At 34.5% G+C, this 20,913-nt stretch overlaps 3 protein-coding genes across 4 annotated transcripts; 1 reads left to right on the forward strand and 2 right to left on the reverse strand.

The window, feature by feature from the left end:
- Window positions 1–1,048: 1,048 nt before the first annotated feature.
- Window positions 1,049–5,858, reverse strand: LOC107822146 (mannan endo-1,4-beta-mannosidase 6). The gene is made up of 5 exons (XM_075224622.1): window positions 5,217–5,858; window positions 3,563–3,763; window positions 2,533–2,655; window positions 1,947–2,158; window positions 1,049–1,770 (listed from the first exon to the last, which is right to left on the reverse strand). The coding sequence occupies exons 1-5, from the start codon at window positions 5,625–5,627 to the stop codon at window positions 1,356–1,358; spliced, it is 1,362 nt and encodes a 453-aa protein (XP_075080723.1). The 5' UTR covers window positions 5,628–5,858; the 3' UTR covers window positions 1,049–1,355.
- Window positions 5,859–14,802: 8,944 nt separating this feature from the next.
- LOC142161781 (acyl carrier protein 3, mitochondrial-like) lies at window positions 14,803–17,239 on the forward strand. Of its 2 annotated transcripts, none has more exons than XM_075224624.1 (3): window positions 14,803–14,948; window positions 16,498–16,711; window positions 16,841–17,239. In XM_075224624.1, exons 2-3 carry the CDS (start codon window positions 16,505–16,507, stop codon window positions 17,030–17,032), a joined length of 399 nt encoding a protein of 132 aa, XP_075080725.1. In that variant the 5' UTR covers window positions 14,803–14,948; window positions 16,498–16,504; the 3' UTR covers window positions 17,033–17,239. The 2 variants fall into 2 exon arrangements, with proteins under 2 accessions (XP_075080725.1, XP_075080726.1); XM_075224625.1 differs by having other exon boundaries at window positions 14,825–14,948; window positions 16,478–16,711.
- A 66-nt stretch (window positions 17,240–17,305) lies between these two features.
- On the reverse strand, window positions 17,306–20,141 carry LOC142166168 (uncharacterized). The gene is made up of 2 exons (XM_075224623.1): window positions 19,773–20,141; window positions 17,306–17,934 (listed from the first exon to the last, which is right to left on the reverse strand). Exons 1-2 carry the CDS (start codon window positions 20,080–20,082, stop codon window positions 17,594–17,596), a joined length of 651 nt encoding a protein of 216 aa, XP_075080724.1. The 5' UTR covers window positions 20,083–20,141; the 3' UTR covers window positions 17,306–17,593.
- Between the last annotated feature and the right edge of the window lie 772 nt (window positions 20,142–20,913).

Genomic DNA, 20,913 nt, shown 5'->3' on the forward strand with positions numbered 1-20,913 from the left:
ACAGTATTTATTACTCATTTCAAATTATTTTCTCAAATCCAATAAAATATGCATCAATTAATATGGGTATCATGGTAAATTATGCACTTCATTTATTATTTTTTAAGGGGCATGAAAAGTCAAAACGTGCCAAATAAAAGTAAACGAAGGAAGTATATTTTGTCGGCTATTATTTTGAGAGCAGCTATACAATGTTATTTTCCCAATTAAAATATTGAACTCTAGGCCCGTTTATCGACACATTTTTATGAAGCATTATTCATTGTTAATGCAGTGGCAAAGCATTAGGCAATGTGCAGGACAAGGTCAACATTTAAGACCATAACAAGATGATGAGTCACTATTGAACAACCCAAGACATGGCCCTACTTCAATTGTTTGGAGCAATAAATGGAAATTAATGCTGTTTTAAAGACCAGCTCCAGAGTTCGGAGGGCAGTCGGATACACAAAATATCCCGTATTTATGCAGGGTTCAGGGAAGGATCGTACCTTAGAGGTGTAATGTAGTTAACTTACCATAATACAAGTATTAGTGTTGGACTAATAGGATTATTTATGATAAAGTTCAGCATGAACTGATATTTCGAAAAAATTTCGACAATAACATTGTCTCCATCTTAAATAAGTTGGGGCGAGCTATATAAATCCGTACCGATTATATCATATCGTTTAATTAAGCTCATCAAAACCGATATTGTACAAAGTAAGAATGAAAATAAAACAAAAAAGACATACATTAAAAATTCTCTATATTTTATATTGGCATATATTGCTATGAATTTTGTAAGACATTATCAATTGTTAAATAGTAGGAGTATTAACTTAATACCAGGCTAAACTATGAGTTGTACTACTCTTTATAAGAACACCTCTTCACCTCTTGCAGTTCTTTTTTTGTTTTTGTTTTTCTTTTTGGCTTTATGCATCCTGCATCTGAATTACTATTCCAGATTCGCGTTGTATAAGGTGTATAGCCCGCTAAAGAGAGCATATGTCATGTACTTCTGTCACAGGGAACATTAAGTGCCAAATGTACAGAATTGATGACAAATGACTGGTAATACTAATACTTCAGAAATAATCACTTATTATCTCAATTGAAAAGGAATTAACCACTTACATGCTTTTGCTATTGTAATATGTACAAACGAGATATAATATACATCAACAGAAAACTGAGTTTATGTACCTGATAAAATGAGCTGATTGTTGCACTCCTCGAGCTAACACTTCTCAGAGTTGCTTCTTTTACATACCTTTGATCAATGTCAGAACAAACCATTCAAGACTGGCTATTTCTAGAGGTAACTTCCGTCCTTTTTTTTGTCCGTCCTGATCAATCAACTATCATTTTTAAGATGCATTAGCGAAACAATGATCTTTTCGATTGAGTTTTCTATGTGAGGCGCCTTGAGAAGATGTATTGAGTAGCCTGCAAGATTGCTCTACTATCAGCTTATACGTAGAGGGATGCTTCCACGCTATAAACGAGAACTTGTCACCATATCGCTCCATTCCTTCCACCAACAACTGCCAAACTAAGGCTCCCGCACCAGCTTTCTTCTTCTTTGCTGACTCATAAATCTTGTCGTAAACTATTTTCAAATAAATATTTCTGTCATGTAATCCTTCCTTTTGCGTACTTGAAGGAAACCCAACTTCTGTGAAAAGAACAGGCTTCTTAAGGATCTTTTCAGCTTCACTAATGTGAGAATCAACCCAATGAGATAGAAAATTTACTTTCGCGTCTGAATTTATACCTTGGATCCTGCAACACAACATGGTTTAACAGAATCAATAAGGAAATAGTGATAAATGCATATTTTTTTGCTGTTTACGCTGCATCTTTTTGAAAGAAAACAAGCTTAAACTTCTACATATACTACTACTACTACTACCAGATTTGGGAACGAGTTGGAATAAATTTATTCTGCTTTGACTAACCAACTGTGGGGGTAAGCATGAACGGAAGTAAAATCGATGTTGTCAATAGCGGAGTTGTCAATGAAGTCCACTCCAAGTGATGCAGCCCATTTTCCTGGGTTCACTCCAAAGCTTCCAGTTTTTTCCACACCATAAAAGCCCTCGAGTCCAACAGTCACGAGATGCTTCTGATCCAAACTTTTGACAAATCCAGCCATCTCAGTTATCCACGCCTGTTCACGAAATCGACATTCGAGCTAAACATAAGAAGGTACTAGATACGTCATGACGAGCAATAGCGGTTTTATGTATTATCCCAGAAATCTTGATATGCGAACTAATTATAGTAATTAACAGTCTTAAGTAAGAAATGCTACTGTAAAGCCAGGTGGCATGATTGCAAGCGTTTTCTGCATCAGATGCTTTATTTTCCTTGAACATACATGCGGAAAACAACTATTTTAGCTAATTGACCAATTTCACTACACAAGATTGTTCCACCTAAGGTAAGAGCATGCTAGTCGCTCTGGCTTCAATATTCCATTTTTCCTGTGTCATTGAGAGGCCAAATCTCACTAACAAGCAGTATAATCCAAAAAAAGTTCACCTGGAGAGCAGCAGCTGATGAGCTGGATTCGCAACGAGGCTCATTTATGAGTTCCCACGCAAATATGGCTGGTTCTTCAGAATATTTGACTCCACTTATGGAGTTTTTTCTAGTCACAACAGCCTGCCATGTGTCAAAAAGAATAATGAATTATAATAACCAGCCTGCCATGGCTGGTTATTTTATCGCCTTAAAGTATATAGAAAGAAGTTGAGGAAAAAAAAAGGAAGCTCCATCCACTACAAGAAGATGAATAATTGAATAGATGAACAATTGAATAGAACCACTGGAAGTTGGAGCTAGAAATTCATTAACAGCTGCTAACTTTTCTATTAAAAAATGCTTTTTTCTGACGCCCTTCCAGAAGAATTTCATTGATCTAGGTATTTTTCCTTTGTAATTAGAACAGGTACACCAAACAATGACTAATACACTATGTGTCCAAATTCATGTCCTCTTTGCTTTGATCGGTGACAACTTCACAAAAATAAAGAACAATAGCTACCAGGGTTTTTACAAAGAGAACTGAGGATTTAGTAAGAATTCCACAATGATCTCATTTCTTGGATCATGCCTCTTAGGAGGAAGTAGTAAGAAAAAAGCAACCATATGAAAATAGACCCCTCATACATTTCAGGCTATGAATGGTTGACTCGCATAATGTTACTTCGTCGAAGCCTACACTGATGCGATGCAGTACTAATAAAAAATTTAAATCCTGTGTCTAAAACATGACATTGACGCAACTCCTTAGGGGATTCCGAAGACACATGTCAACTGAAGTTAGATCAGATCATGACTACTGAAGACATGAAACAGATTTTAAACTAGTTAGATGCTGCTAATTGTATATGAATGCCAACCTTGGATGCTTTCCACACAGTGAAGACCCTTGTAAATGGAAAACATATATTAATGTCAACGGAGAATAAAGAAAAGAAAGCTAGAAATAAAAAATAAAAAAAAGTTTTCTTTGAAGTATATTGGATTCACATTCTAGAATGGCATAATTTTCTTCATTTGAACATACCTTGACGAAAGACTTGTAGTACGCTTTGACCGTTGGGTTGGTAAAGAATGAATCTCTTGATGAAGACACATTGGTACCACCTTCTTCTTGTGCCCACCTCACATATTGAGCAGTGCCACCATAAGCATTTAAATTGTTTACAAGACTGAGGATTAATCTAATGTTATGTTTCCTTGCCTCAACAATAACATAATCCAATCCCTGAAATTGATAGGATAATTAGACTATATCAAAATGCGAAAAAGGGGTGGCGATTTATTGTACTAGGATGGGACTTGTAAATTCCACGAGGCCTAAAATTGCATCACTAAGAAATGCCATGCACAATAATATGTAACAGTCCAGTAAGATGAACAGAATTATGTGGACATATGCTTTCAGATATAGGGACAAGACAATCATCAGAAATTCCAAATGCTGCAATATAATGTCTGTTTTTTCTATTGCGGTCTACTAGTCTGTGGTTTCTGTTGCTCCTTTCTGCAGCGTTCTTATGGCACGGGATCGATTATATCAAAGATTGAATATAATGGATTTTGAGCAAATACTACATAAAATTTGTATCTTCGGCCATCTATAACGCAATCTACTATCAGCACAAAACTAAGTTGCCTGGATGCTGAAATCATAGGAAATTATGCGTCAGTACTATCATTGTAGAATACTATATGCTAGCTATTTCGCTTGCTAAATGTAGCAATTTAGACTACTGGAATGTTTCAGTACTCTTTTAACTGATGCGCTTTATGTTGAACACCAAAAGTTGAGTCCTTCAATGTATTTTTGCATAAAATCCTATAGGTTCAAATTATGATTTCATAGTACGCCAATGATATGACCAAAGGCGAGTCCACCCATAGTTAAGCCCAGCTAGCTTTTGAATATAACTGAATATCCAAACCTGTTATTCCACCAGCTCCAACTCCTCACCATTACAACAGGGTACTGAATTAGTCGGTCGATTATTCATTATTTTCTATAATGGAGGTGTTTGGGGCAGTTTTCGTGCACCTACAACTAGCTTAGCTAGTTGGCGGCTCCGCATCGTGAACTGCATCAAAAAGGCATCCGATCTCTCTTTTATGGGTTGTTTCCCTCGTATCTGACCTATCCGCGTTATCCCTCCCAAGCGACAAAGAGGTGGATCATCTGATCATGAAATAGGTCATCCCAGCTATCCCGATCTTCTTATCTGTTCGTCAGGTATCTGAATTGTTCTACCCACTAATTTTACGCAAATGAGAAAAAAATCGTCTAGCGTTTTTTGTCTGTGCTGGAATTTGAACTATGGTCTTCCGTGATTCTCGTCCAACTTCATTGACAGCTAGGCCGCAACCTTCATTACTAGTCGATGATTCACTTACGATTAAAGTGAAGTTAGAAATACTACCAAATGTTGCAGCATAGTATTTAACTATATATGCCTATCTTTTACAGAGAATCAACCTTTACCTTCTCTTTTCACTAAACTTTTACTAACAGGAAATTATCTCTGTCTCAAGAGAAACAAATCAACCTCCCACTCTACACCACCATAACACAGTGAAAATCAGAATGAAATTAGATACTTGAATGAGTTTAACAAGTTACAACAAAAGTGTTTCAATAATCCAAATAATTGCTATAAAATCAAACAAACTTAGAAGTGAATTACCTTAAACACCCTTTCATTGAAGACTCCAGGTAGGAGCTGAAGATCATTGGGCCCACCACCATCACTAAAAGCCCAAGTCCTACAAACACTCAAGCCCATTTCAGCACCTCTTCTCAACATCTCAGAGACTCTATACCTTGAAGATTCCCACACACTTTCCTCCATTAACCAATAAGAATTCCACCCATTAATATACAATTCTTGAAATGTTAAAGAATGAGTCTTTGGGTCCTCATTCTTGATCACAAATTGAGTTTTATTAACTCCAACAAAACCCATCTTTGGTTGCCTTAGAAAGATTTGTGGGAAGGAGAAATTAAGGTTGTCATTGAAGTTCAAGTACAAAAGAGAAAGAATGGTGAAAATGCCTAATGCTGGATATAGTTTTTTGTCCCTCCATTGTGTGTCCATTTGGGAAAGTTTGTAGGTTGTTTTCTTGTTCAGTGTTAGTTATATGGGCTTTATTATTTTATGCCCCCACCATCTCAAATAAGGCGTAAACTTTTTTTCCCAAAAAATAAGGAGTAGGTGGCTTTTTATTTTTATTTTTATTTTTTTAATTTCTCACACGGTGTTCGATACCTGCATAAGGCTCGTTGAGGAAGAAAACATTTCCGAACAATATTTTTTTCTTTGTAGGAGTCAAACACGAGAATTCTGATTGCGGAAGGAAGAAAACTTATTCATCACACCATAATATTTTGTAATAAGTAGCTTTGTTATTACTCCTATGAGTGCAAATACTGTTGTCTATAGTTAAGTATGACCTAAATCTCGCCTTCTTAAAAATGAATAAATATCTCTCTTAATGCCTGCATAGCATTCGGAGTAAATGCTGAAATTTCTCAAACGATTGCTCCTTAAATGTTGCTTTCTCCAATCGTTGCCTTGCTTTCAATTGTAATTCTTCGATATTTGTGTCCTCGGAATTCATATAATACCAGTCACATATCCAGTATCAACTGACTACCGACTCATATCCATTCTTTCACCACAGTCACGTGTCTGTTCGAGAAACGTCCGCATATACTATATTTTATCCGATACAAATATTTTAACCTCTCCCACCGTAATTGAAACTTGGAAGTTTATACACTGCTATTCGAATCGTGACATCTCACTGCTACACTAACTCTTTAAGATTAAAAGGAATATATCAATTTGGTATGCGAAGGGGATAATATAATTTGCCCCCTGTTTTTGTTTTTCTCTCTTTTCTTTGTCCCTATTATTTGTTTCTTAATCTTATGTAAGGAGGTTTGGCAACTTTCCACAAGAAAAGGAGATGAACAGAAATGCTAAAATAGAGAAGATTCCAAAATTTATGGACGAGGATGAAACGTGTGGTTTAGTGTTCTTTTCTGTCTTGGTTTGAGGTTGTTTTTGTCTCAATCTTATTTTCTGTTTAGTGGCTTTCGTTTCCTATTTCCAACTTAAGACAAATGGGCTTTGTATTTTGACATGGGTAGTGTTCAATGGGCTTCATTGTTTGACATTTGTATTCAAATTCTTAGAGCTAGACCTAATGAAAGGGAGCCTTGACGTAACTGGTAAAGTTGTTGCCACATAACCAGGAGATTTATGAGTTCAAGCCGTGGAAATAGTGTCTTGTAGAAATGCAGGGTAAGGCTGCGTACAATAGATTCTTGTGGTACAGCTCTTCCCCGGACCCCGCGCATAGCGGGAGCTTAGTGCACTGGGCTGCCCTTACTTAGAGCTCAGACCTAATGAATTAATGAATTGGGATTTTGAACCCTCTAACTCAACTATGGGTATTTAACGGGTCGGGTTGACCCGGTTCCGGACCGGCCCAGACTGGTATTAAACCAGACCGGTAGGTAGGGGGTCGGGCAGGGCTGGGTTCGGGGGGGGGGGGGGGTTGAGCCGGCTAACTTCGAAATTCCGATTAACGGGGCTGATCTAAACCGGTAAAATCAAATCACTTGTGAACCGGTTAACCGGACCGGTCCAACGGCTATTTCAGATTTTTTTAAAAAAAAAATTAAAATTAACTTGACCGTTGGCAACTGTCAGCTTCCAATTTGACGGTTGCCCAACGGATGTTTTGCAAGAATAGTCCTTTTTGGGGCATTTTTTAAAAAAAATAACACTTTTAGTAATTACTAATTTAAAATTTAACCCTTTGTAAAACTATAAATACACCCCTCCCCCTCCCCCTCTTCATTTCTTCACTCATCTCTCATCTCTCATTTCTCAAACTCAAATTCTCAATTGTCATTCTCTCATTCTTCACCTAAATTACAATCAACTATTTGGCTCTCATTTTTTTTGGAATTTAATTTATGGTATTATTTGAAGTTTGAACTTTGAAAAATTGACGTTTCTTCGTGGTAATATTGGAGTTGCGAAATTTAATTTCAAATATTCAAGACTTCAAAAATCATCAAGTGTTCAATTTATCAAGGAATTCGGTGCACCCCCTCCAACTCTTTCTCTTATTTACTATTTTTTTGCATATTTAATTTTTGTTAGTAGTTAAATTTTCACAATATGTCTAATGCTGCAAAAAGAGTTTGTAATAAGGTTGCTAATCGGGGTAATCGGAGAAATAGAAAAAGAGGTACTACTTCAACTTCTAGTAGTAATTTAAATCACTTTACACATGTTTTTGAAACATCACCTGATCATAATATAGATTATGAATAATTACAGGAAGATTTCGGTATAGAAGATAATAAATTAGAAATTGAAGATGAGATACCTCTTACACCTAGTAGTGTTGGAGTTGGTAGCAGGGGTGGTGGTCGTGGCACTAGTAGTAGACCACATGTGGCCCCGACTACTAATCGGAGGAAAGATGTAAAGTTTGAAAATATTTTGACAAAATAGAGAATTTTGATAGAGTTAGATGCAAAATTTGTAAAGATGATTTGAAACATAAGATTGGAGGAAGTTTATGGGGGACTGGGACACTTAGTAGACATCTGAGAATTACTCATCCTATAGAATGGGGCTCTGATTTAGATGAAAATCAAGGAACTCTAAACCTTAGTACTAGAGGACTTATGAAATATGATAAAATGAAGATTCGTGAGGAGTTAGCAAAAATGATTGCTTTAGGTTGTCTACCTTTTTCTTTTGCTTCTTCATCATATCTTATTATGTATATTCAAAGGATTTATAATCCTTTATTTAAATGTATCCCTAGAAGTACTTGTAGATCTAATATCTGTAGACTTCATAGACAATATCAGACATACATATGTTATTTGTTTGACCACCTTCCTTGTAGAGTTTCTCTAACTTCTAATATTGACCATGCTGTTAATGGAAATGTTATTTGACAATTACATGTCATTGGATAGATAATAATTATTGTATGCAAAAATATATTATCGCTTTTAAATATGGTGAAGATCATAGTCATACTGCTATTTTTACAAGTACTACTATTTGCGAAATTGTTGAATTTTATAATTTTAATAAAAAAAAGTATTGTGTATGTCTTTTGATAATGCTTCTAACAATAATTCTGATATTTCAGTATTAAATCTACATTTGAAAACACCACTTGACGAAAAATTCCATGTTAGGTGTGTATGTCATGTTTATAATTTAATTGTTAAAAGTGGGCTTGATTTATTTTCAACTGAGATTACTCATGTTATAAGAGCAGTTGGTGTTATTCAAGAAAATAATAGACAATCTAGAATTAGGGAATTTAAGACTAAGTTTACCGAGCATAACCTTAACCCTAGATTCATGCCAGATGAAATTGTTACTAGATGGAATTATACATACTTATTTTTAAAATTTTGCTACAAATATAGATTGCCGATAACTGAAGTTGTTAATGCGCATTGTACTGATACAAATCGTATGTTAACAACTAATACTTGGGAGGCCATTAATAATGTTGTTAAATTTTTACATAAATTTTATACAGCTACTGTTGAGTTTTCTGGAGCATATTACCCTACTATTATTATGGCTTAGTACATATAACTGAAATTTCTTTTTTTCTCTTTGAATTTAAGAAGAAAGAAAAATATAAGGATGCTGTTGAAAATTTGCAAGCAAAATTCAAAAAATATTTCTTTCAATTTTCTCTAATTTACTTAATTGGTGTTGTTTTAAAACCTTCTATTAAGATGTCTAATTGTCACCAATTAATCAATGCTTTATATACTTATATGGAGATTGGACCAACTGAAATCCCAGATATATATATTGTTGTATGAACAAGCTAAATAATTATTTACAATAATTATATAATTATTATGCAAATATAATTGATGATGATGTTATTAATGTAGGAAATGTTAATCCCACTATGCATTGTACTACTTCTACTGCATCTGCTACTATGGATGAAGATGAAAGCCTTGATGGTTATAATATTTGGTCTATATTTCCTTCAACTAAAACCAGTGGCACGAACATTGATGAACTTCAATTCTACTTGCAAAAGCAAACAGAACCTCGCACAAAGGAATTTTCACCATCGGGATGGTGGCATGAGAATGAAAAGTAATTTTCTGTTCTTTCCGCTAATGCTCAGGACGTGCTGAATGTGCCAATTTCAACTGTTGCATCAGAGAGTGTATTTAGTCAAGCAAGACAACAACTAGGAGATACCCGTCACTCATTGGGAAGCAATACTTTTGTTATACCCCATGTTTTTGTACGTGAAAGTACATCGTAAGTCAATTATGTAAGCTTGAAAATGAGATCCTCTTTGAAAGATATAAAGTGATTTAATGATGTTACGTCCCATTTTCGCAAGCCTTTAAGAGTTATCATTTGGGGAAAAATATTTCTAAGGGGACATGTTGTTACACCCCGTACTTCAGACGTCACTGTCATTATAGGATTATCTAAAGTAAGCTAAAAAAGGACGAAATTCTCCTACAAGGATACGAAAGGTTTACCGAAGTATTAAGTAAGTTAAGATGAATATGAGACTTTCTAATCATGATTTAAATGATTTTAAAGTTATTATATGACTATATATGATGTTTGGATATGGAATATAAAGTTTGGGGGAAATCGGATTTAAGTTACGGAAAAATTGAGTTAAGATTTGTCTTGTAACGAGCCTTTTTGAGAAATTAATTCATAAGCTTTATGATGTCATTTTGGGACATATATCATACAAAAATGAAGGTATATGAACCTAGTTTCCAACGGTCCAAACCATTTATTCATACGATACCAGAGTAAAGAAATATGGATTTTTAAAGTAGGGTGGTCAAGTCACGTCGCCGCACTTCGGAGAAACTAGCAGGTTTATAGGCCAGGTTGTGAGGAAGTTTTCTCCCAATACATTGAGAGTTACAGGTAGATATTTATATTTAATTAAATCTTCATGTGTCTAGTTTCTAACATTGTAGATTGTTTGTCAATACGAAATTACGTGTAGATAGATATTTGTGTTTTCGCGAGACTGCGCATGAGGCCCCTATGGGACCCACTTGGCCGGGGGCCAATCTTCACTTATTCTTATCTTATTTTTGGGATGAGCTTTGCTCATTTTTCGTTCTCCTTCCAGACTCACACTCTCCAAAACCTCCCAAACAGCTCCCCAAAGGCTCTAAACAAATTCCAAAGGAATACATCATAATCAAACATCAAAAGTTAGCCTAAGTGAAGAAGAGAGTCTCTATGGTGTCGTGATGTGATTAAGGGTGGTTGTAAAATAAGGGGAGCTTTGGTTTGAATTTTTTCAGATTCTTTAAGGTATATATAATACCCTATTTCTTGGGATTAATCTTATCTATGTATTGGTTAAATGATTTAAATAATTTTAAAGTCATTATATTACTATATATGATGTTTGGATATAGAATATAAAGTTTGGGGAAAATCGGATTTAAGTTGCGAAAAAATTGAGTTAAGATTTGTCTTGTAACGAGCCTTTTTGAGAAATTAATTCGTAAGCTTTATGATGTCATTTTGGGACATATATCATATAAAAATGAAGGTATATGAACCTAGTTTCCAACGGTCCAAACCATTTATTCATACGATACCAGAGTAAAGAAATATGGATTTTTAAAGTAGGGTCGCCAAGTCACATCGCCGCACTTCGGAGAAACTAGTAGGTTTATAGGCCAGGTTGCGAGGAAGTTTTCTCCCAATATATTGAGAGTTACAGGTAGATATTTATATTTAATTTAATCCCCATGTGTCTAGTTTCTAAAACTTCAAATCATTCATCAATACGACACAATTGTAGAGAGATATTTGCGTTTTCGCGAGATTGCGCATGAGGGACCCACTTGGCCGGGGCCCACTCTTCACTTATTCTTATCTCGTTTTTGGGATGAGCTTTGCTCATTTTTCATTCTCCTTCCAGACTCACACTCTCCAAACCCTCCCAAACAGCTCCCCAAAGGCTTCAAACAAATTCCAAAGGAATACATCATAATCAAACATCAAAAGTTAGCCTAAGTGATGAAGAGAGTCTCTATGGTGTCGTGATGTGATTAAGGGTGGTTGTAAGATAAGGGAAGCTTTGGTTCGAGTTTTTTCAGATTCTTTAAGGTATGTATAACACCCTATTTCTTGGGATTAATCTTATCTATGTGTTGGTTAAGTTATTGGATGAAAATTACAAGATAACACTTGAAAGGGAAATAGTTGTTGTTATCTTTTGTTTGGGTTGTCTCTCTCTCTCTCTCTCTCTCTCTCTCTCTCTCTCTCTCTCTCTCTCTCTCTCTCTCTCTCTCTCTCTATATATATATATATATATATATATATATATATATATATATATATATATATATATATTATGGCTGAAATTTCAAGTTGTATCTACTTCCTAAGGTATATAAATCATGTTCTTGGTTATGCTTAAGGTTAATCATGTGTTATTTGAGTTGTTTGAGTTAAAATCTTCAAGATAGTAATTGGCATGGCATAAGGAATCATTATCTTTTTTTTGTGGGCTGTGTTGAGGCTATATATATGGTTGGTTGTGGCTGAAAATTATTATAAACAGTTTGATTGTGTTGTGTCTGCTGTTGTTAAGATTATCTATATGCTAATTCAGTGGATTGAAGAAGATAACATGAAAAATAAGAGGTTGGCGATAAAGGTTAAGGTTCTAGGCGCGTGGACTATTTTTGAAGATTATTCATATGATGTTTTGGGATGAAAATGATAAGGTAAGTATAAGTATGATGTTATACAAGTTTTAGGAAGATTCATGGAAAAGGAATTAGATTAAATTATATTTTGTTAATTGTAAATCGAGCTTGCCGCTCAAAATAGTTGTTGAAGTAATCAGAGAGTTTATTGTGAATTATATTATTGTTGTTTGGACTGTTTGGTGACTTTTAGTAACTTATGGGATGTAGTAAAAATAGGGGAGGTGCTGTTCATTTTTTTGTAGAATATTGTTTTTGAAATATGAGAGTTAAAATGCTTATATGATGACGACGAAGTCGGGTTACTCATTGTACACGTAAGAAGATCATATTGACCTTGGTTGACGATTGGAGAGAAGATTGCAAAGGTATGTTAAGGCTAAACCTTTTCTTCATTTTAGCATGATCTCGTAACTACATATATTTGATAACGAGACATAAAAAGAAGTTCATATTCATGAATTTATTCACATTATCCTAGTCTCAGAAGTTACAGTATTCTCCCTTATCGGGACTTTATATTCAGTTAATTATCATTTTCTTCCAGTCAAGAGAGCAGAGGGTCTATATATGTATATAGTATTACAGTATTTTCACCACCATCGAGCTATAATCGATGGGCAGGCCCCTATTGGGCTACCTCTGATCATATGGTAAGTTATATACTGATCCTACTGTGACCGAGTGCCTATGAGCAAGCCCAGAATGGCCGAGATACAGAGTCTAGTATGGCTGAGCGCCTATGAGCGAGCCTACTACGGCAGAGTAGTTATACATATCGAGCCTTATAGGGTCGTACAACTATTTTACTTACTATATTAAGAGAGATGCGTCAGTATTAGCAGGTAAGCATATCTTCAAATTACATTTGACTCCTAGGTACTTTCAGTTATTATATTATGAGTTCGATTTCAAATTTTAGTTATCTTGTTGCCTTACATACTCGGTACATTATTTTGTACTGACGTCCCTTTTGCTGGGGACGCTGTATTTCATGCCTGCAGGTACTAATAGACAACTGGATAAACCTTCCTAGTAGATAAAGTCAAATATCAGCTTGGTTTGTAAGCTCCACTTCCTCAGAGTTACCAGGTCGATACCTTGGAGTCCATTTTATATATACAGGTTTGATGAGTAGGTCGAGGCCCTGTCCCGACCATGATATAATTCAGTTATTCCTAGAGGCTTGTAGACGAGTCCTGTACATTTTTTATATCAAAAAATTATGGCTTTACCAGCCCTATGTAGATGTTTAGTTTGTTATTTCTGGTTGTATACGTTATTTTCAGATGATTCAAAATATGGCCTCATCAGCCTAAGTTGAGGGTTACCCTCCAGAGTTCACAGTTATAGAGTGGTACGCTTGGGTCGAGTATGGCACCAGGTGCCGGCCACGCCTCTTCAGATTTGGGGCGTGACAACTTTGGAAGTTTTAGTATGTTCCAGAGATTGGATTAGATCGGAACAAAGAAATCAGGGATGTGAAGATGTTGATAAACTAGAAAATGAGGAACTTGGAGATATATTAACCACATGGTAACCCATCTGAATTTAACACTCCAAAAAATGGCCAAGAAGTTCATATTTATTATGAAGAACTTACTAAGGCAATGCAAAACCTTTGAAGTTCTGGATTTATATTTAATAATTAAACTTTGAATTTATTCTTTTTTCGTTAATTTAGTTTGTTAAATGTAAACTTTAATATGCAAGTTTGAAATTAAAAAAAATTGCAAATTACAAGTGCAATTTTTATCCATCTTCATTGTATTCTATTATATTAAATTCTTAATAAAATATTCAAATATAAGGATTTTAAAACAATTGCGTCCTTTATTCAAACACTCTTTTTATAACATTATTTTTTAATTTTATATTTTTATTTTATCTTAATATAAATTACGGTAGTTATACAAAATACAAAAAATAATTTTAAATAAAATCGGCCAGGCCCGACCCTTTAGGCACATAACCATTCCGGTTCATTAAATAACCGGATGGACTCGGATCCGGTAAACCCGGTATGGAAAAAATGGTAACCGGCCCGGTTCGATGACCGACCGGTCAACTTTTCCGGTAACCCGGACCGGACCGGCCCCCTGTCACCTTTAATCTCAACTATGGAAGGAACTATTTCACTAAGTGAGCTAGACCTCACTCCTCCTGTTAACTTTGTTAAAAATGAGAAAAGAAGAAGAGATTACAACTCAATTGGGCTGATTAACCACGAGATTCAATTGGGCTGGTGCTTAGTTGGGCTATCTCAGACGTGGCCCAACTTGTATGCATAATGGCCATCATGGACCAGGTAGCTATTCTAGAGGGCTTCTATTTAGAAATTAGCTAATATTTCCTTAATTTTAGTTTTTCAATTTAATTTTTTAGGACACAAAGTACGTAAATTAAGATTCTTAGTTCAAATTTTTAGGACAAAATAAGTACTGGCTAATCCGTAAATAACAACCCAAAGAATGACTATTTCTGTATTTCCCCCATGGGCTATCCGTTCCATATCCCCGGCCCAGAACCATCCCCTGCAAATTTCAGTTCGTTGAGGCAATAAAGCAAACAGAAGAGTATCAAAAGAATCAGAAAACATCTAAGAAGAAAGCTAAAATTGGTAAGTTTTCTGCGATTTCTCAGCTGTTTCATTTCTTTCTATATATATCTTTCAGCATTCTGCCTAACAAGAACATGGACTTGTACCATTTACTCTTATTATCATCACTTGTAAACTAGGTGACTCGCTACTTCAAGTTGTAATTTTTAATGGGTGCTATGAAAGTTAACATTTCGAATTTGGTGATTTGGTTTATAATGGATTAATGGGTGTCATAAAGTTAACATTTTTTTCAGGTTGTGAACTAAACATTTTGAATTTGGTTCTTTGATTTATAATTCGAGTTATAAAGCTGATTATCAAAAAGAATTATAATTGGTGTTATAAAGTTAATATTTTGAATTTGGCACTTCGATGCTTTAATGGATATTTTGAAAGTTAACATTTTGCGCCCAATGGTGTGGCCTAGTGGTAACGGGTAGGTGAGCGCAAACCTTGGATATTAAGGTTCACACAAAGGACACTAAGTGATTTTTTCCCCATACGCCTAAGTCTTGGTAGACAGAGTTACCTGGTACTTGTGCTGGTGGGAGGTAGCAAGTACCAAGTGGAATAGTCGCAAGCTGGCATCGACACCATCATTATTACAAAAAAGTGAAAGTTAACATTTTGAATTTGGTTCTTTAGTTTCTATAGGTTTTATAAAAATTAAAATTTCAAATTTGGTCCTTTATATGGATTTTGAAAGCATAACAGGGCAATTTTGATACCCTTTTGAATTCGGAGTTTGGCTGTTCGTATAAATCTGATAGATATCGTCATAATTGATGTAGTGGTTATGGATTGAGTAGTTCGTTAATATTTCACCTGTTTCCTTTCATTATGCTCTTTCGCAGGCGATAAGCTTCAGTGTCTTAGTTTCTATTAGCTAAGAGTAGTTCTGAATTTTTTTTATCTAATCCAATGGTAAATTGGAAATTAATTTAATGGGTTGTGGATTGTGACAAAGTTGTTGGATATTGAAGGGTTAGAATCATTCTTTTCGTACATAGCACGAGTGTTTTGAGGGACATATTTCCTGGAGCAAGGTTAATATCTTTTCAGGGCTAACAGCAGAGGAAATTTTTCATACCAAAAGGGCAAGGTATAATCCAGTCAAAAGGAGTAGCAACATTTTTGCTCATATGATCATATACTTGTGGAGAATAGGCCTGTTAAGTGGTACAATACAGTAGGTGTATGATTGTTGGATGTGAAATATAAGTCCGCTATAAGATACAGTTGAGTACAACGTGTGACTTATCGGCTGTATGTCAAGAGGGTGGGGGGTTAATTTGGCTCTCCTGTTTAGAAGTTTGGTTCGATTTAGTGCTTGTTAAGCAAACTTGCTTACAGTTTTGCATCTCATAGACTTAAAGCTGTCGAATATTCACTCATACTCAGCAGGGTAAAAGACTTGTAATGACTATTTAGATTTAGCAGATTTTTCCTACACTCTTATCTTGGTGAATTTCCTAATACGTAGATATGAAACATGAAATGTTGAGAAAAAACGCCTATTCTTGATGCTAGTACATTTACTGTGACAGTGACTTTGAACTTATTATAGGTTCACAATGCAAAGCTTGAGATCCTCTATTCTGAAGTATATGAGGGTTAGGATCCCATTGCAAGTACAGTTTCAAGCTGAAAGCCGGAATGTGTTAAATATTCTCAATTTGCAAATACGCACTTGCAACAGTTCTGGTGCCACCAATCAGGATGAGATAAAAGAACGAGTGCTTAACCTGGTGAAGAAATTTGATAAGATCGATGCAACCAAGGTACAAGTCCTCTATTTTTTGTTAATCAGAGTTTTTCTCAAGCTTTCTTATCGGACAATGTCAACTCAATGCATCTTTTGTTGCAAACTATGAGTCAAATAGTGGAGCTGAATTCGAAATCTTTTATAGGTTAATGAGAGTGCTGATTTCCAGAAGGACTTGAGCCTAGACAGCTTAGATAGAGTGGAACTTGTCATGGCATTTGAACAAGAATTCTCAATTGAGATACCTGATGAAGAAGCAGACAAACTTAAATGTTGTGCTGATGTCGCTCAATATATCATTTCTGGGGCTGAGAAGAAAGACGGGAAGACTTCATAAGTAATTTTTTAGTTAGCATCATATCATTTAAAAAGACAAGGTTTCTTCTGAACATTTCTCCTGGATAGTTTGTATGACAAGTTGTTGAGTCCAAGGATTACATCATCCTCAACTTTCTTCTAGCTCGTCTTTCAGATTTTGTGGATCCATGTGAATGTTTGCTACATTTACTCACCACTATTTAAGTTATTGATTCTGCAGTGAATACAATTATGCTTATATATTTCATTATACTTTTGTGCATCATATTCTCAGTGGAAACTATTGTGACTATATGAAAGGCTACTCATATTCTCAGTGGAAATACATGTACCTGTTACACATCATTCATATAAGAAACTTGTATTTACATCTCTCTTTTTCTCAAGAAACTTGTATTTATATCTCTCTCACTCACTCTCTCTCTCTCTCTCACACACACACACATAAACTTGTCGTGGGAGGAAGCGTAAGATGAACTGTGGGCTAATACCAGCATGTTCCGAGCTATAATCCAACAACCCAATGTTTGTGACTGAAGCGCCAACAGAATGAGTTGTTGGACATGCTCATTTTTTTGCCCTAAATGATGCTTACAGTTTCTTGTTGCTTTTTGTCAACTCTCTTTCTGCACCTTTGTGAAACTTTAGGGGGTAGATGAATTGTATCTGTCGTGTAAGTACGGATGCCATCACCGATAGAGGTAAGCTCGAGTCCTTTGTGTTTTCCTCTAAAAGAATGTTCACAAATGGTGTTTCTTGGCAGATGAAGTACTTTAACTAGACATGTTTTTTCCAAGTTTGGAATAGCATGAAGATGAGAAGGAAGATCAATAAGGAATTCTCCATCTTCATCTGTAGTGTTTCTTGCCCATGATCTTCTTGCCTTTCCACTTGATCCACAGAACACAGCTACTGATGCACCTGAAATATGTTGTCACATATATGATTAGTAATGAAGGGAAGCCCTGGCGTAACTGGTAAAGTTGTTGCCGTGCGACCATGAGGTTACAAGTTCGAGCCGTGGAAACATCTTGCAGAAATGCAGAGTAAGACTACGTACAATAGACCCTTTGTGGCATGGCGGGAGCTTAGTAGTGATTATTCCTTTGGAAATTGACATTACTTCAATCAATCAATTATACCTTAATAGTATCAAATTACCGGAGATTTACTATATGAACCCTCTGTATTTATGGCTATTAATTCGGCTTTCTAAAGATTAATGTTTCTTAAATTATTTTTACATTTTTCGTCAGCCTATTGCAAATTTCTCTTTTATCCAGTTACCGCAATACAACAACTATAGCTACTACGCTTCAGTTCCAAAGGCTATATGAATTTTCACTGAACATGTTTCTCCATGTAAACTCTATCCAGCTATGGAAATTTATCACATATGGCGATACCTAGTGCATAGTATAGCGTAAATACATATACTATATATATATATATATATATATATATATATATATATATATATATAAAACTCATAATTTCAAATACATAATATTTATGTGATTTAAAAAAAAAAATTTAACGATCGAATCCATCCGGCATAAATCCAGAATTTGCATATGCATGTGGCAGTAATAATATTATTTTATGTTTGTTTACTACTTTTGGTTCAAATAACACTATCCTTTGGTAGAATCCTACCTTACAAAAAACTCCATTCCACCTACCCTACAAGAACAGAAATTGGTGGTGTTTAATAGAAGCAACGGGAGGGCTCTTTTTTTTTTTTTTTTTTTTTTAAATAACCGTGGACGTTTTTCTAATGTTCACGTTGATAGCCCTGGGTCAGTTCAAACTGCTACGAAAGAATTACAGACAGAAAGAAATTACCTAATATTTTTTATTTTTACTAATTTGAACACTAGACCTCGTGGTTCTAAGCAACGTGAGTTATTAAATAGATTCTTCTACGAGTTCCAAAATTTTATATTCAATCCTGCCTTTTCTTAATAATACCTTTTCTCTTTTCTGTTTTATTTTTAACTTTACTTTAGAAGCATAGGTTCAATAAATGCAATATCTCTCTGATATGGTAACTGTTAAGGACTTTATTAAAAGAAGGTTATTTCTATGCAAAGAAACGTTCTAAGTTAAATGAATCCTAATGTTCCATGAATGGAGTAAGTTTAGCATTAAACTGAGTTTTATTGATGATATAGATCTACCTATGGTTTAATTAACAACACAAACTGTCCTAATTTAATCTTCGGACGTTTCAACTTTCAACTATTAATTATTTATCTGCAAATTAAAATGTTCAAAACTAGATAACTAGTACTATACACTGTAAAAATAAATTTGATAAATGTTCAGCTTGGCTTCAAATATATAGTAACATAATTACGCATGTCCTTGTACTACGCTAAAAGAATTTCAAATAATATTGCTATAGACAATTTATAATCAAGTTTGACACATACATAATCCTAATGAAACGAACGATTGTCTCACTACACTTTTTCCAAACATTATTTTTAAGAAAAAATCATAAATAAGAGAATAAGAATGACACGGATTATTAAAAAGTAGGTTAAAAACTATGATGTCTCAAGTTCAAATTTTATAGGAGGCACCCAATTTCTTTTCATTTATCTAAATTTTGGTAGTCAAAGTTAATTATCAGATATTTGTATTAGTAGGAGGTAACATGTACTCGTGAAATTAACCGAAATGCATACAAACTAGCCTTGACACCACAATTATATATATAAAAAACAGATTATAAAAGAGAGACAAACACAAACCTGGGACAGCTCGCGGACCAAGTTCTGAAATCTCATCCTTGATATTATTATTATTATTATTACAGCCAGAATCATTATCACAAACAACTTTCCCATGAATAAAAACAGTAGAGAGCTTTTCTTCTCCATAACCAGCCATTTTTATCATATCTTCTCTCATAGTAATTGATTCAACTATAGAAACTCTCTTTATAGCCAAACTTTCAAGAACAAGATATGAGAAAAAGAAGAAGAAAAACAAGAAAATGTTGCTCATTTTTGTCTTCACAATTTTATTGTGTCCAAAAAATGTGCTAAAGAAAAAATTCATAATCTTTATGTAGTTGATAATGAAAAATAAATAAAACTTGGTATCAACGAAAGATCATATATCAGATAGAATGAAGAGAAAATGAAACGCTACCATCTTTGGTTTTATATAGAAGCTTTTGCATGGTTCACATGCCCTTTTCAATTACTTTCTTTATTAGTATTACATTTATAACCTTGAGCTTCCTTAATTCAACAAGAAACCGAAATTTTAATTCAGGCTTTTAACAATTAATTAGATGCTTAATGCATTAGTGATCTATTAAAAAAACTCACGATCGTTAACTCTTTTTTTTTCTTCTCATTAACCACTTTTTTGTTTTGCATGTTATTTACGTCATAAAATAGATTTAACTTTTATATACAACGGTGTAAAATAATTTTTATAATTATGGCGTCAATAAAAAAATAATTACATATGTCGTCCACAAAAATGAGACAAGTAACTTAAAAAGATACGGCGGATTACTTGTTACAACAGGATAATAATACACTTGATATCATACATCATAGAAAGTATTTCACACTACCAATGTATATAAATTAAATCCAACGAATATCAACTCAAAATTTGATTTAGATTCTAATTCTTATTACGCTGTACCAGCCACTAGCTAATTAAATGTGCTTTCGAGTTTTTGCATCTATGATCCAAAATATTTCTGTTTTTTTTTCCGAGTTCATGTGCAAGGAGTTATATATATCTGAAAAGGAAAAAATTATACTAATATTCAACTAATATCAAAGAGAAAAGAGAAAAGAGAAAAGGGTATTTTAGCCCTTTTAAGAAATGGTAGTAGTTGACATCATAAGAAAGGGGTAAAATAGTGAA

The sequence above is a fragment of the Nicotiana tabacum genome, chromosome 11 (genome assembly GCF_000715075.1).
Source record: "Nicotiana tabacum cultivar K326 chromosome 11, ASM71507v2, whole genome shotgun sequence".
Taxonomy (NCBI): domain Eukaryota; kingdom Viridiplantae; phylum Streptophyta; class Magnoliopsida; order Solanales; family Solanaceae; genus Nicotiana; species Nicotiana tabacum.

Bases quoted from the DNA above. Each gene is read 5' to 3' on its own strand.
- LOC142161781 (XM_075224624.1), top strand. From the start codon at position 16,505: ATGCAAAGCTTGAGATCCTCTATTCTGAAGTATATGAGGGTTAGGATC. The intron at 16,712-16,840 runs GTACAAGTCCTC...AATCTTTTATAG, and splicing joins ATAAGATCGATGCAACCAAG to GTTAATGAGAGTGCTGATTT.
- LOC142166168 (XM_075224623.1), bottom strand. From the start codon at position 20,082: ATGAATTTTTTCTTTAGCACATTTTTTGGACACAATAAAATTGTGAAG. The intron at 17,935-19,772 runs GTTTGTGTTTGT...AACATATTTCAG, and splicing joins TGGTCCGCGAGCTGTCCCAG to GTGCATCAGTAGCTGTGTTC.
- LOC107822146 (XM_075224622.1), bottom strand. From the start codon at position 5,627: ATGGACACACAATGGAGGGACAAAAAACTATATCCAGCATTAGGCATT. The intron at 2,656-3,562 runs GTATGTTCAAAT...GACACATGGCAG, and splicing joins ACTACAAGTCTTTCGTCAAG to GCTGTTGTGACTAGAAAAAA. The intron at 2,159-2,532 runs GTGAACTTTTTT...TTTCGTGAACAG, and splicing joins CATCAGCTGCTGCTCTCCAG to GCGTGGATAACTGAGATGGC.